Source organism: Habropoda laboriosa, unplaced genomic scaffold, assembly GCF_001263275.1.
Source record: "Habropoda laboriosa isolate 0110345459 unplaced genomic scaffold, ASM126327v1 scaffold315, whole genome shotgun sequence".
Taxonomy (NCBI): Eukaryota; Metazoa; Arthropoda; class Insecta; order Hymenoptera; family Apidae; genus Habropoda; species Habropoda laboriosa.
The window spans coordinates 331,189-346,629 of record NW_017100424.1 but is presented as its reverse complement, the minus strand read 5'-3'; the positions used below and the strand labels follow the sequence as shown (position 1 = coordinate 346,629).

Here is a 15,441-nt window from a genome sequence, read left to right as displayed (position 1 = left end):
TCTTACGATTAGGGATAGGCTTATAGTCCTAGACGATATTAGGGCAAGCTGTCGAGGTGTGATCATTGGAGGAACCAAAGATGAACGTGGAAAGCGCGGCAACTAGTGCTCATCTAGCCTATGACCCTCTTTTCCACATCCTTCATACCTCACACCATCAACCGTACCCGATCAACCATAAAACACGATCCTAACGTGTGTGATTTACTACATGGAGATTCAAGATTGAGGGTCAATGTCTGCGCGCAAAATAGATCCTTCGAATCGTTGGAATAATACAGCGCCTGAGACCACTGTTTCTCTTTCTTTCTTTCTTTTTGTTAATTGATATGTCAAGAAAAGGATCCTCTCCCCGTCACTTTCATCCAAAATTTCTAACAACTGAGCCCTGCGAGGATGTTGCTCTATCAGTCCACGTGAATTGTTGCATGTTTTGTACAGGTACTTGGTGAAGAGATTCGTGCCCTCCATTCGAGCCAAAGACGATCGAACGACGACGTGGCATTTTGTAGAAGGGATAGTAAGTGACAATGATAACGACGACGATGCTCTTTCTCTATCTCTTCGTCGAGAGCTGGCCCATCGTTGGACGCTGGTCGTCACGCCTCGAGCCAGCCGAGACGCAACGATACGAGATCGCCGCTCGTTGCTGAGACCCGCGTCAGCATTTCGGGAGCGTACGATCGCGTCAATTGGACTGTCCATATTCTTCATCTTCTATTTCTTCTTCTTCTTCTTCTTTTTCTTCTACATCTTCTTCTTCCTCTTCTTTTTCCGCTTGGTTGAAAAAGACCCTTTTGGTCTAATTCAGATTGTGAACTAGCGGCGACTAGACGTTCCATTAACAAGTTCGCTGTATTCAAGCGTTTTCCTCCTCTCTTCCTGTTTAACACTTTCGTTTACCGTCTCTCGTGCTGAGACGAGGCTTCTTCCACAATCCTGGGGGGGAGTGGAGCTTGGCCAAAAGGTCAGTAGGTCGACACAAAGAGACCTGGCCAGCGACAACGGGCTAGCTGTCACTGACGTACACGCCACCAGGTCTGCTGCACCTTCTCGTGGAGCTTCCTGCAAATACCCGCGAGCCTCCGTCACATCCCAGCCTCCGCGGCGTTCTCCTCCGCCTCACCGCCCCCTTCGTCGCTCGGTAGGCTCGCCTCTGATGCTCCGACCGTGTCCCCGGTCTCGGCGCCCTCGCCTGACTCATCGCCTTCCTCCAGTGTCACCTTGAATTTAAATTAAGTGGTTAGATCGAGGTAGAGTACGGTGACAGCGGCGATATTTGACGGTAGGTGAAGAGTCGATAGTCCTGAGAGTTGAGGGAAGAAGATGAAACGAGGTAGGGGTTTTGGAAGTGGAAGAGAGAAGGTGAAGTGTATATTGAAGGTAGGAGAAATTGAAAGGAGTGGAGAGTCGAGAATGTTGATTCGTGTTTGATAGTAGGTGAAGAATTTCGAGAGTGGAAATGTAGGCAAGGATACTACCTTTCGGAGGAACGCTATATTCTAGTAATAAAGAGACCACAGAGGAAGTGTATGAAGTGTAGAATCAGGAATTTAGATTCATATTTAACAAAATATAGCGAACAGACCTAATTGATGGACTCGTCAGTGGACGAGTTCTCATCACGCTTTAAAAGGTGCGGAAGACAGTACCCAAGTCAGAAAATTAGCTCATGGAAATGTATTCTGATTGCTGATAAAATTTTAAAAAAAAATTTAACAAAAGGAATAGAGATGATACAACACTAATAACATTTGGTGTCGTTTGAAAAAGGAAGCAGCAAAGTAGTCAGAATTCTGGAAGTGTAGAAGTGTAGCCGAGACTCAGCTCAGAATATTAAAGGAATATCAACTTTGTACTCAACAGAAAGGAACAGTAGGAACCAACCTCTCAAGGATACGACGAACTCCTCACAAACCACCAATTACAAAGATCCAACCGATCCTTACCTGGAAGTGTATCCTTTCAGACTGTTGCTCATTCCCTTGCTGTTGCTGCTGGTCGTCGGACGGTGGAGACGGAGGGATCATCGACTGGTACCAGTCTCGATTCTCCTCGAGGGTATCGAGGATCTCCTGTGCATCTGGATGCACAAGATCCGCCCAGGTCTCCCACAGAGGATGAACGATGTAATCGATGAAGCCGACCTGCGACTTCTCGATAGTAGCACTGTGTCTATCGCACATAGGGCTGATATCCATATTTTGCTCGCGTTCACGGTCACCCTGAAGGAAGAACTCTTCCATCAACAAACTGACCCATCTTCGGTACAGTGGCAAAGGTTTCGTGGGATTGGACAGGTCGGCACAGTGCACAAGGTTCTCCAGGACTTGAATTCGATCGGTGTAGTTGTCCAACAGAAGCACACCAGAGCCGGCAACTTTCTTCGTCTCCACCATGGTCTTCAAATCAGCCAATAGGGTCATGTGCTTCGACATGTCCGTGGACAGGACCATGTCGATGACCATTTTACGAAGCGTCTGGCGTTGCTTCTTCGTCATGTTGACGAAAATGTCGCAACCCTCGTTCTGGAGTAACTTGAACGCCACAGCCAGGTGGTGGTTCTCCAGAACTGACTCGTCATTGTACATGAGGGCGAGCTCGGAGCCTGTAAAGAAATTTAGTGGTCGTTTAGGACTATTTAGTCAGATGAAGGATTCTAGAATTATGGTGACAGATTAGCATTGCAGTATCAAATACGAGGGCAAATTATTAGGTAATCTAATAGATACACAGATATAAGTTATGTTTGACTTGTGAAATTGGAGTCGCTTTGTTTCACTGAAACTTCCATCTATTTGTGTACTTTTAATTATATAGTTTATGTTTCTTTTCAAATCTTTGTCATCTTTGTTTCATTTTTTTCTTTTTTTTTTTTTGGAGACAATATCGATCGCGTTTTACTTGAAAAAAATTCTAAAAAAATGTACCATCTGCGTTAATCGAAAATTTCAGTCAGGCCAGAAATCTAAGATTGAATTTTTGAAAAAGGGTCAACTAAATCTTGAAACGAGATCAATTACCCAATTTTGGAACACCTGGTACTCAATATAAAGTGTCAGACAAAAGATACAAGATGATACTCACTCGAGTTGATGAGGAACTGGTTGGTGAGTCCAGGATGGTCAACGTCGTGAATTGTAGCAGCGAATAGAGCCGCGGTGATTTCCAATGGCGTGAACACGGACTGCAATGAAAACGAAAGTTTTCTATCAGCTGAGGAAATTCAATGAAAACACTGACATGTTCGCGGATTTTAGGGTCAAATTTTCTTAGTTCTCCAATTACTCAATTTTCCAAATTTTCAATTTCTCTACTTTCCAAATTTCCAACTTTTCTATTTTCCAAATTTTCAATTTCTCTACTTTCCAAATTTTCAATTTCTCTACTTTCCAAATTTCCAACTTTTCTATTTTCCAAATTTTCAATTTCTCTACTTTCCAAATTTCCAACTTTTCTATTTTCCAAATTTTCAATTTCTCTGCTTTCCAAATTTCCAATTTCTCAAGTTTACAAATTTCCAATTTTTCAAATTTCCAATTCCTCTATTTTACAAATTTCCAATTTCTTAATTTTTCAAATTCCCAATATCTTAATTTTCCAAATTTCCGATTTCTCAATTTTCCAAATTTCCAACTTTTCTATTTTCCAAATTTTCAATTTCTCTATTTTTCAAATTTCCAATTTCTTTATTTTCCAAATTTCCAATTTCTCAAGTTTACAAATTTCCAATTTCTCAAATTTCCAATTCCTCTATTTTACAAATTTCCAATTTCTTCATTTTTCAAATTCCCAATATCTTAATTTTCCAAATTTCCGATTTCTCAATTTTCCAAATTTCTAATTTCTCTATTTTCCAATTTCTTAATTTTCCAGTGTCCCATATTTCCAAAATTTTCCCGAATTTCGCAAACTTCAATTCTCCAAACTTCCAATCCCAAAGTATCTCCACTCGGTTTAAAAACAAACCCGTGAGATAGCAAGGGTTAACACGTTCCGTGCCACGTGAAACTCGTATGTTTCAACAGAGCTGTTAAAAGAAGATAAAAATTCGTAAATATTGGTCGCGTTCAATTCTTGACACTTTGAACATCTTTCGCACGTACAGAGTTTACTCGAGCACTTAGTCGATGAACAATCGTGACACGGAACGTGTTAAACATCAATCAAACCCTGGCGAACGTCATTTAACATCAATACCATCGGAGCAACCATCGTTCTAATTGGCAAATCAAACAACAATATCCCGCGAACGAAAAAAAAAGACGTTTAATTAGAAACGGTTTCCTGGAAGAAGTAAGGGAACTACGTTGTTCCCCGGGGCACACGTTCGGAATAATTGCGAAACCAATAAGTAACAGCAAGTGAATACGATATTAACCTCGAGTGCGGGCGTGTTGAGCAGAGTGTGGGTGGACTGGGTCACGTCGGCCGCGTGCAGGCTATTGTGGAAGGGATTGTCCTTGACGTAGTGATCCTCGAGGGTCATCATGAAGGTGACGAAGGTCTTGGGCGGTATTGCCAGCGATTTGAGCAGATCACGGGTCTGGAAGGCTGTGTAGGCGACGCAGGTCAGCGGCCTGTTGTTGCTCAGCTCGCCTATCCTGAAGATGTCGATGCCCCACTTGTCGATGTCTGACAGAAGCTGTAATTATTAATAGGTTAGCTCACCGTTCGCCTTATTCCTCGTTTAATCGGGAATTAAATGTTTCTTTACACTCAGTGAATTAGGTTAGCTCTCAGTAGGTAGCTAGACTTGTTTAGTCTATTTAATGTAAAGTGTGAGAGATATTGAGCAAACTTTTTCGACTCTACTTTGCTGGTTCTTTAAAGAAACAAAGGTGACTCTCACTGTTCAACTATAGGACCTAGTATTTTAGTATTGTTTACTTTGTATGAGATAGAAATGTACGAGGTATTGAGCTAAATTTTTGGATTTCAGTCAAGTTTAGGCTAATTTCTGACTACTCAATGGCTAGTTGCAGACTATGATATACAAACATTGCATAGTTGTGTACAATAGTGTACTTTGTTTGCAGTGCAAAGGATTTTGAGGTTTCTTGCGACAGACTGTGTTAACTGGGAGTAACCCAAATTTACTGATTTCTCCATTGTTTAAATTTGTGCACTTTGAATAGGGTAAATATACGTTCGACGCATTTCCAAACTTGGAAAGGCTACTTCAGACTCCATAAAGCTAACCATTGTTCCTCCGTCCCTCTTTCAAGCTGTTTGTTATTGCTCGTGGCGCTTCAAAGATCCTGAATCCTCTGTCTGTTAAACAATTCAGGTAACCAATGTTTTAGACAGCTTTTTTTGTGCCATCTGTGGTCGATCACTTAGCACCGACTCGAGATTTTCGAAGGTTTGTAATCATCCTCAGAGAAAAACTTTTGAAGAAATTCTTGAGGAATAAAAAGTTGTGAAAATTCGTTAATTCAAATACTTGTTAACGTTTATCATTCTAGGAGATGAAAAATTTGGGGAATTTCATTAATTAGATTATTGTTTATCGCGACTGAAATAGAAATGACAATATTTCAATGCAAGACAAATATTCACGAAACGAGCCAGCTAAGATTAGTTTAAACATTTCCTTGGAACATTCTAGCCTCGTTTCGCCAAATAAACAAACGATTGGTTCGTGTCGCGGGCCAAATAAGGAACTGGAAGCCATTTCGCGACTCTGAATCAGAACGCGTGGGCTCGACAACGATTCTAAGGTCTCAAAAGGCGTGTTCCTTGAGAATCAGCCGATTTCTTTGCGTCAGGAAGCATCTAATTAGCATACAAAGCGGTTGACGTTGATTACGTGAAAGTTGTAACTGGTCTGCGCTTCGAGAAAAGAGGATTTGCATCGATTATGCGAGACAACGAAGCGAAATTATCGCGTCGGCTGTTCTCGAAACGAATTTCTCCCTGAACTTTCGGCAAATGAAATTTCAACTTAATTTTCCGAAAATTAGAGAAAATAAGATTTCGCTGAAAAGATTAGACGAGAAAACTTCAAAGTTTGATTATTTATTTTACAGTAAGAATTTTTAGAGTATTATTTTCACATTAAAAATTATTTAGCTTTACTAATTTTTACTAATTGGAAAATTCTCTTCGGAATTAAATTCTTCCAAGTGCTAATGAGTACAAGATTATTGACAGACTTGACAAAATTACATTTTCCAAAATATAGTATTTATTTCCAAAAATTTATTTAAACAATATTGACTCATTGTGTGAAAAACAATCCTTCGAAATTATTCCTTCAATTATTGCTATGAAACGATTGAAAAACGTGAAACTCGTGCATCCATATGCCACGTGATTTCCTAATTAGATTCTCCGAAATAAAGGTGAAAATGATGGTAACGACGACGATAAGGGATTCGAGAAATTGGGTTATCGTCGGTTAGCGACCTCGTTCCAAATTTTTCCTCCATGTACGCGTACAACCTGTGTGTACACGATCGTAAATACGGCTCTCAGCAAATCGACGTCTATTATCAGTCTCACAGTGGATCACGTACAGGTTCAACGTGTCGATGCGAATAAATTTCTGAGGGCGTGTCGTTCCACTTTATAATTTCCTGAACGATGTTTCATTTTTTTTCTTTTCGTTAGAACCAGCAGAGAGTTGTTCAATTTTAGTTTTCAGTTTGTCTGATCGAATTTTGGTTTTTGGGTTGCAATTAACTGCAATTGATTACTGTCGATTCAGGTAATAAGAGGAATTTTATGGCAATTATTATGGTTCATATTTTATATTGATAAATCTAGATTGATTTCATTTCGGAATTATTAATTCGACTAGTACATTCTTGTATTTTTATTTTAATTAATAATTGAACTTGTAATTCATTAATTTTTTTTTTTATGTAATTTGAGCAACAAATGAAATTCTATATAGTGATTAATATTGTTCGTAATGCCTGTCACATTTAATTCGAATTATTATATTCTTGTATTTTTATTGAAACAATTCATATTTTTTCACATTCGTTCATTTCCTCGATTTCAATGTAAACAATAAATGGAATTCTACAGCAATTAATATTATCTACATCCTGCAGAATATAGTCCACGCAAACTTAATGAAAATCATTACTTCGAAAAATAAATAATTATTAAATTTACTGCTTCAGTTCTTCAGCTCACTGTTTACATATTTAAACTAGCACCCAATAAAATTGACATTCAACAAAATGCAAACGCGTTTAACGTTACACATATCAAAAGCACTAATTACGCTAGATTTTCCAAAGGGTATCTAGAACCCGAATAAAACTATCAGACATCCTCGTCTACCAGCCTAAGGTCAATGTTTACTATGACATAACAAGATCCACCGTCGGGGTATTTCCAAAAATTTCCGGTTTACTTTCACGCTTACGTATTTCGTGTCGGATTTTCCCCAGACAGCCCATCTCTCGCCCGATTACCACACGTTTCCCTTATTCTTCACTCCCTTTGTTTGCCGCGTTAATTACTCACCCGTGTAAATATTTAACAGCCGGGGTCATTGTTCGCGATGCTGGAAAATTTCCTAGACGAGATTCTTAAAGCCTCTCATAAAAACTTGTGTTAACAAAGATAAGGATAAGGATGGAGCGAACGAAAGGGACCACGGAAGATTTCATTTTCCGAGCGGTGGAAAATTTTCTCGAACGTCGTACTACGTCGGTAAAAGTGTAGCGAAAAGAAAATTTTTCACGTGCGTCATTCGAATATCGGAGAGAAAATTGGGCAGAAGTTAGTCAAATCGAAAACTCATGAAATATACTATAACTATAACTCGTAACTGAGCTCAAAGTATAACTCAGAAAATAGATCACACAATATACCAAAAAACTGTATTGTTAAAAGAGAAACTCGTGACCAAAAAAATTTATTATTAAAAGGGAAACTCGTGACCAAAAACTTTGTTGTTAAAGTTATTCTTAAAAGATTAAAATTCACCATCATTATTATTATTAGAAGAATATACTCATGAGATCGTTCAAAGTTCGTTCGAAATCGACCATCTGTTATCGGATGATCGAACGGAGGAAGAGAAAAGGTCTCGCAGATGTGGAACGAATGTAAACAAGGAAGCAGGCGATCATGCGTCGCGTGGAATATCGTCAGAATAGTCTGAGACGACTTTGATACGTGTCAGAGATTACACGTGTCTCACTCTGATGGCCAGCATGATTAATAACAATTAGAGAACGGCGTTGAAGGCTATAGCGAGCTGCGTGATCCGATTATGTGGTTTGGACGTAGCACAGACTGACAATGTGCGGTGAGAATTTAATTGGCACGGATTTCGAGACAATTTTTAATCATGATCGAGGATTACAGGAGGATTCTGCCGAGTTACGAAGATTTTAGGGGTTGCTCTATGGAGTGAAACGTTGTACGATTGAGAATAAGCTGTAAAATATTAATTATTATTTTTTAATCTATCGGTAAGAAAAGGCGGGAAATATTGTTATAATATCTAAATTAAAAGAAAGTGTGAAGGTAGTTTCTTGTGCGATTTCCTCCATTGAAACTTTGGAACCGGTTGTGCAAGTGTCTCCGAGAAACGAGACAGTTTCTGAAAGACGCTGAATCCGTAATCGAGGTCTTCCGGATGAGTAGAAAGTCTATGTACCGTTAATTAATCTTGCTTTCACAGCTCTGTTTCGCGTTCTTGGAACCGCTTATGCAATTCCGGTGATTCATTTCGGATGGGGATGTTATTTAATCCCCGTGATCGTTATCAATGGGCTGATTGATATACTGTGCACGAACTAATGAAGAGATGATTTCTCGGAGAATTCTACAGAGAATAATGCGCAATTTCTGACGCAGAGTGGATGTTGAAAATTGCGATTCTATCTGGTAGCTAGTATTCGGTTTATTCGTCATTTAGGATGTAGTATTTGGTATTACCGTTTTCTCCATTCGGTAGCTAGTATTTAGAGTTTTCTAAATTATATGCTTCTTTCAGTTGGGATTTAGTACTTGTCAGTTGCATGCACCCAGTTCAAAAGATTGAAACGCCTTTTCGTTCAGTATTTAGTATTTACTACAGTTAGCATTTAGTGTTTAGTATGTTCTTCATTTAGTGTTTGGTATTTTTTCCATTTAGAGTTTTCTAAATTTTATATTTTCTTCATTTGAGATTTAGTATTCTCGATTTAGTATTTAGTATTTATCAGTTTCACGCACCCATTTCGGGAGATTAAAACGCAGTTTCAATTAGTATTTAGTATTACCTATATATATATCATTTAATGCTTAGTTTGTTTCTCAGTTAGTGTTTAGTATTTTCTCCATTTAGAGGTTTCTAAATTTAGTATTTTTTTCATTTGGGATTTAGCATTTAGTATTTGTCAGTGTCATGCACCAATTTCAGAAGATTAAAACGCATTTTCATTAAGTATTTAGTATTTCCCATATATATCATTTAGTGTTTAGTTTGTTTTTCAGTTCGTGTTTAGTATTTTCTCCATTTAGAGGTTTCTAAATTTAGTATTTTTTTCATTTGGGATTTAGTATTTAGTATTTGTCAGTGTCCTGCACCAATTTCAGAAGATTAAAACGCAGTTTCATTTAGTATTTAGTAATTACTTCAGTTAGCATTTAGTGTTTAGTATGTTTTTCAGTTCGTGTTTAGTATTTTCTCCATTTAGAGGTTTCTAAATTTAGTATTTTTTTCATTTGGGATTTAGTATTTAGTATTTGTCAGTGTCCTGCACCAATTTCAGAAGATTAAAACGCAGTTTCATTTAGTATTTAGTAATTACTTCAGTTAGCATTTAGTGTTTAGTATGTTTTTCAGTTCGTGTTTAGTATTTTCTCCATTTAGAGGTTTCTAAATTTAGTATTTTTTTCATTTGGGATTTAGTATTTAGTATTTGTCAGTGTCCTGCACCAATTTCAGAAGATTAAAACGCATTTTCATTTAGTATTTAGTATTTCCCATATATATCATTTAATGTTTAGTTTGTTTTTCAGTTCGTGTTTAGTATTTTCTCCATTTAGAGGTTTCTAAATTTAGTATTTTTTTCATTTGGGATTTAGTATTTAGTATTTGTCAGTGTCATGCACCAATTTCAGAAGATTAAAACGCAGTTTCATTTAGTATTTAGTATTTACTTCAGTTAGCATTTAATGTTTAGTTTGTTTTTCATTTAGTGTTTAGTATTTTCTCCATTTAGCGTTCTCTAAATTTAATATTTAGTATTTCATATTTTCCCAATTTGGGATTTAACACTTGGTATTTAGTATTTTAGCATTTAGTTTCTTCTTCATTTATTAGTTTCTACGTCTGATACTTAGTATTTAGTATTTAATACTTTATCAATTTGGTATTCAATATTTAGTGTTTATCAATTGAACGTAACCATTTCTAATTTGTATTTTTAAATCTGGTGTCAATATTATTTTATTTTTCCCATCTACTTTTGCAAAGTCATCAAAACAATGTAAAAATCTACACAATTCAGTCACCAAAACAATCTAAAAATCTACACAATTCACAGTCTGCGCATATTCTTTCATTCCAATACTACCATAGTTTCTCTCACAGTCTCTACAATTCTCAAATTAATATCCCCCCTATTAATTAACTTTATTAATAGAGCTATCTCCCAGTTAACATCTTTGTCTGTTTATTTTGGTGTCCGTTAGGGTGGCAGATGGTACCAAAGAGTGAAAAATTGCTCTTACCTTGCCGAGCTCTTCCTCATGAGGCGTTTCCACACCATGAACCGGCACACGCTCCCCAGTGAAGCTGTTTGTGTGCGTGAGGGGTCGTTTCACGCCGCTGATGTGGGACATTGCGGCCGGGCCTCTTTGTACCCGGTCCTTCTTCTTCGCCGCCCTTGCATCCGTGCTTCCGGCAGCTGCAACTGCATCCTCGATTCGCAGACAGGGTAAGTCCAATTCCTGTTGCTTGTCTGTGAACGGAAACAAAACGAATTATTGGTTAAAATGATCAAGTCTGACGAATACAGAAAATTATTGAAATTTTCTTCTGAAAATACTGATAAAAATTAAACGCAAAAATGATATTCCTTATTATCGAGGGAAATTTGACGGATAGAGGAAATTATTCGAATTTCTCATTTTCAGAATATAAATAACATTTTTCTTTTGAAAATGTCAATAAAAATTAAACGCAAAAATGATATTCTATATTATCGAGGGAAATTTGAGGACAGAGAAAATTATTGGAATTTTTCATTCTCAAACTTAAAATACTTGATTTTCTTCCGAAAGTACCGATGAAAATTAAATGGAAAAGTATAATTGTTTAGTACTGTGTGAAAATATTTGGAATCTCTTGACCTTAGAATTATAACATTCTCTTCTCATCGAAATGCCAATGAAAATTAAGTGGAAAATTAAGATAATTTACCATTGAGTGAAATCTGTAGAAAGTAGAAAATACGTGGAATTCTTTAATTCCACAATTAAAATATTTTCTTCTAGAGAAATTAGTGAAACTACAAATAAATTTATCGATACTGGATAAAATTAAATAAAACAAATTCACTGTTTAATATTCTCAGTATCCATAAATAAATCCTGGCTCCTTAAATTACTTTCTTTCTCGTTCATTTCATAACTATCACTCGATGCATTGCTATTTCACTAATTGAATTCCTCTCGCAGAATAGTTAATCGAAACGCATCCTAAATTTCAACATTTACGTAACTGTTTCCTAATAACAACTTACATAAAAGAAAAACTTCCACGATACTAAAACGATAAAAGTTTATCCACCGACAAATAAACAAACAAGCAAAAATATACGTAAAACCAGCGCACAGGCTGCCTTTAAATTGACGGAGAAGGCTGTTTGCGTAAACAAGAGTCGAATTCCTCGTTCCACGAGCAAACAGGAATCGTCACGAGACAAAGAGAGTAAAACGGGATGAATGATCGTGAAACACGCGTGCATTTACGGCGACTCAAGGGCTCTTAATGCGTAAGAGTCTGTACTGCTCTCTCATTGTCCCTGGGCAGATTTGCTCCTGGCGTTGACCTCGATAAAATCGCAAATTACCATTCAGTTTCACGACCGTGCGCGGTTCTTTTAATCCCGGACAAAGAATCGGATGTTTACACGAAGTAATAACAAGTTTGAGACAGTTGACGAAAGATTCGTAGATTTACTGCTCGGTTTCTCAGTTGCAACTTACCGAGGAAAGTGTTGCAGATGTACTCTGATATCTGATTGCCGGATTTCGAGGATTCCGAGAAATGGGACAGCTCCTTGTTCAGCATTCGCTTGAACTGTAATCAGACAAAGTAACGAAAATTAATGAAATGCATAATTTCAATTAAACTCGGGAAGAATATTTTTTTTTAAAAGGAAGGCTGACTTTTAAACTGTCATAAGACGTTATTCGAAGTTGAATTTTTTAAACCTGTTCACTCTGAAATGAAGGTATTCCAAGCATGAAAGTTACAGGAAATAATCCCTAATTGCAATTAACCGTCTATAATTAAATTTAACTCGACGACTTTCAAGGAGTATTCTTTGTTCGCTGATTTTCAAAAATCGCGGCAACTGTGGACGTTTATTGTTATCGCAGTAAGAAGCAGGCTAGAGAATAGATTTTTTAATTCGTAGAAAACTCAGGAATTAGAGCTGGTTTCAATTTTCCAAGTAAACCGATTCACATTCTTCTACATGTAACTATCCCGTAGAAAACAATGAAATACTTAATATTAAATCGAAGAATAATCGAAGCATCGATGTTCGCGTTATCAAATACCTCGATTACCCAAATAATGACTTTTTCTCGTATTTAATTGAACTCATTTACGGCACACAAATTCCCATCGTAAAGTCGTCTCGAATAATCTTCTGGAATCGTCGAAAAAGTGTTGGAAATTGATCAAACAGTGGCGAGGAAAGCTGTAGAAGCGGAGATCCTCGATTCCCATTGGTTAGAGCGAGCGTTATCTCGTGAAATTTACAATATTTGCGCGTCTCGTATGAAATTTAGACGCAGATAAATGTCAAGCAGATGGTGTACTTGTTCATACACAGGTACGTTCACGTAGGAACTTCTGAAAAATTGGCAAACAGATCGGTTGTGTATCACGCGACGTTATCAGCGCTCGTCTGAGCTTTGTAGCAGCCGGTGAAAGGATTTCCTCCACATCCTCCGCGATTACGCCGGATCTGTCCATGCAAATGGCGGGGAAGGTGGACTGACCTGTTATCAAATCGAGTGTTTTGAGGAACAAGAGCCTCTTCGAAGCTGTACGATTGTTTGCTCGCCGAGATTTCCCAGCTGTCGCGTGCTTCGACGGTGATAACGCGATCGTTGAATGAATCCCTTCGGTTTTCGCGATTTACAGAAACGGAGAGTAGATTCTTCCTCGAGTTACTTTGAGTTTTCGGAGTTTTCGATTCTACGAGTTAGATTTTCGTGGGTCTTTTGGTTATTGTATTCAGGATTTTTTTTTTTTTTTTTGGTAACTCTGGCTTTCGTTTTTATTGTTCTCGATATTTGAGTATTTGAGTTTGATGGTTTCTGAAATATTGCATTTTTGCATTTTCTAACTTTATGGTATTTCAATTCTCTGATTTTCTGAATTTCGCAAATTTCTGATATTTCAGTTTTCTTGTCAATTTTTAATTTCCCAATTTTCTTAGTTCTCCAATCTCTCAAATTTCCAATATCTCAATAATTTCCCAATTTTCTTAGTTCTCAAATTCATATTCTTAGTTCTCCAATCTCTCAAATTTCCAATATCTCAATAATTTCCCAATTTTCTTAGTTCTCCAATTCATCAAATTTCCAATATCTCAATGATTTCCCAACTTCTCAATTTTCCCACTTTTCCAAATTTTGCAATTTTCAATTCCCTAAATTATGAAATTTCCAATATCTCAAGAATCTCCCAATTTTCTTAGTTCTCCAATTCATCAAATTTCCAATATCTCAATGATTTCCCAACCTCTCAATTTTCCCACTTTTCCAAATTTTGCAAATTTCAATTCCCTAAATTATGAAATTTCCAATATCTCAAGAATCTCCCAATTTTCTTAGTTCTCAAATTGATCAAATTTCCAATATCTCAATGATTTCCCAACTTCTCAATTTTCCCACTTTTCCAAATTTTGCATTTTTCAATTCCCTAAATTATGAAATTTCCAATATCTCAAGAATCTCCCAATTCTCTTAGTTCTCAAATTCATCAAATTTCCAATATCTCAATGATTTCCCAACTTCTCAATTTTCCCACTTTTCCAAATTTTTCAATTCCCTAAATTTCCAAATTTCCAAGTGTGGAATATTTCAATTCTAAAATTCCTAAGCTCATCTATCTCTCAACTCTCCAATTCTTCAAGCTTCTCAGCTCTTCAATTTTCAAACACCTAATCCTTCAATCCTCCAATAAACTCCTAAAACTTTCAAACACCCAACGCCATACTACGAACTTCACAATTTCCTAATCTCCCAAACTACGAATCCTCAAATTTCCCAATATCTATCTACAACTCCATCACTCTCCCTACTCAATCAGTTCCAATAAAAATCCCAAACGTCAACTTGAAAACCACTCTCAAACCATTTACAATGTAACAAAAAGCTCTTCCTAGATGCTAATTAGGTCATCGTCAATCAAACACTCTGCACAAGAAATTATCAAACCTTCCTTCTTTTTCCCATGTCACGACAACATACACCAAAAAAACATACACATTGATACCAGTTTTCAAAAAAAAAAAAAAAAGAACACGATTACCAGTCATTAATCAACGTCATCGTAACAGTCGTAAATAAGTTAGACTTAATTCGAGGTAAAAGTCCCTGTTAAGGACTGAACAATGCTTAATACCCTCGTATCTTCATTTTATCAATTAACGATACAAAATACGAATTACACGAAAATTTGAAAACGCGAGAACGTCTAAAGTTCGTGTACACGCACGATTTCCGTACAAGCGACGCTTCGATAGACCATTTTATAAAAATAATCGTATTACACAACGACCAGATAATTATAACATTTACTTAACGTGGTCAGTTAAATCACCGATAAGATTATCGATTATCGTGGGAGGGTTTACCGCGTGGATAATTCGTTCGGCTGTGATTGCCCGATAAAGACACTCTAATCTAAGCAGCTGAATCGAGTGATTCCTTCCGCCGATAGGCTACGTCATCGATACTCTTTATCGCGCGAATTTCTTTCAGCAAACTTGTCGACAATTTATTCCCGCCACTTATTTTAAGCGTCTGCTTACATCGTTCGTTCTACCGTTTGTTTTGGTATTGCATAATGCTGAGATAGATCAGGAGTGAATTTCATTCGATTAATCGACAATCAACGCGAAATATGTTCCAATGTAAATTCGCTCGAGAGATTTCAGATAGTGTATTCTTTTCACTTTTATTTGAAAGCAGTTCTTTTTTGCAATTCACCGATATTGTTTGTGAATAATACAT

General features: G+C 37.0%; 1 protein-coding gene across 5 annotated transcripts in view; it reads right to left on the bottom strand.

The window, feature by feature from the left end:
• Window positions 1–218: 218 nt before the first annotated feature.
• Window positions 219–15,441, bottom strand: part of LOC108575522 (cAMP-specific 3',5'-cyclic phosphodiesterase) — a 294,514-nt gene continuing 279,291 nt past the window's right edge. For 3 of the 5 annotated variants that reach the window (XM_017938338.1, XM_017938339.1, XM_017938340.1), the window contains 6 exons: window positions 12,172–12,265; window positions 10,693–10,922; window positions 4,382–4,645; window positions 3,088–3,187; window positions 1,950–2,608; window positions 219–1,223 (listed from right to left, as the gene is read on the bottom strand). In XM_017938338.1, coding sequence (XP_017793827.1) covers window positions 1,089–1,223; window positions 1,950–2,608; window positions 3,088–3,187; window positions 4,382–4,645; window positions 10,693–10,922; window positions 12,172–12,265 — 1,482 coding nt within the window. In that variant the 3' untranslated portion in view covers window positions 219–1,088. The remainder of the gene's footprint in view (window positions 1,224–1,949; window positions 2,609–3,087; window positions 3,188–4,381; window positions 4,646–10,692; window positions 10,923–12,171; window positions 12,266–15,441) is intronic. The other 2 variants (XM_017938342.1, XM_017938343.1) reach the window with 2 other exon arrangements.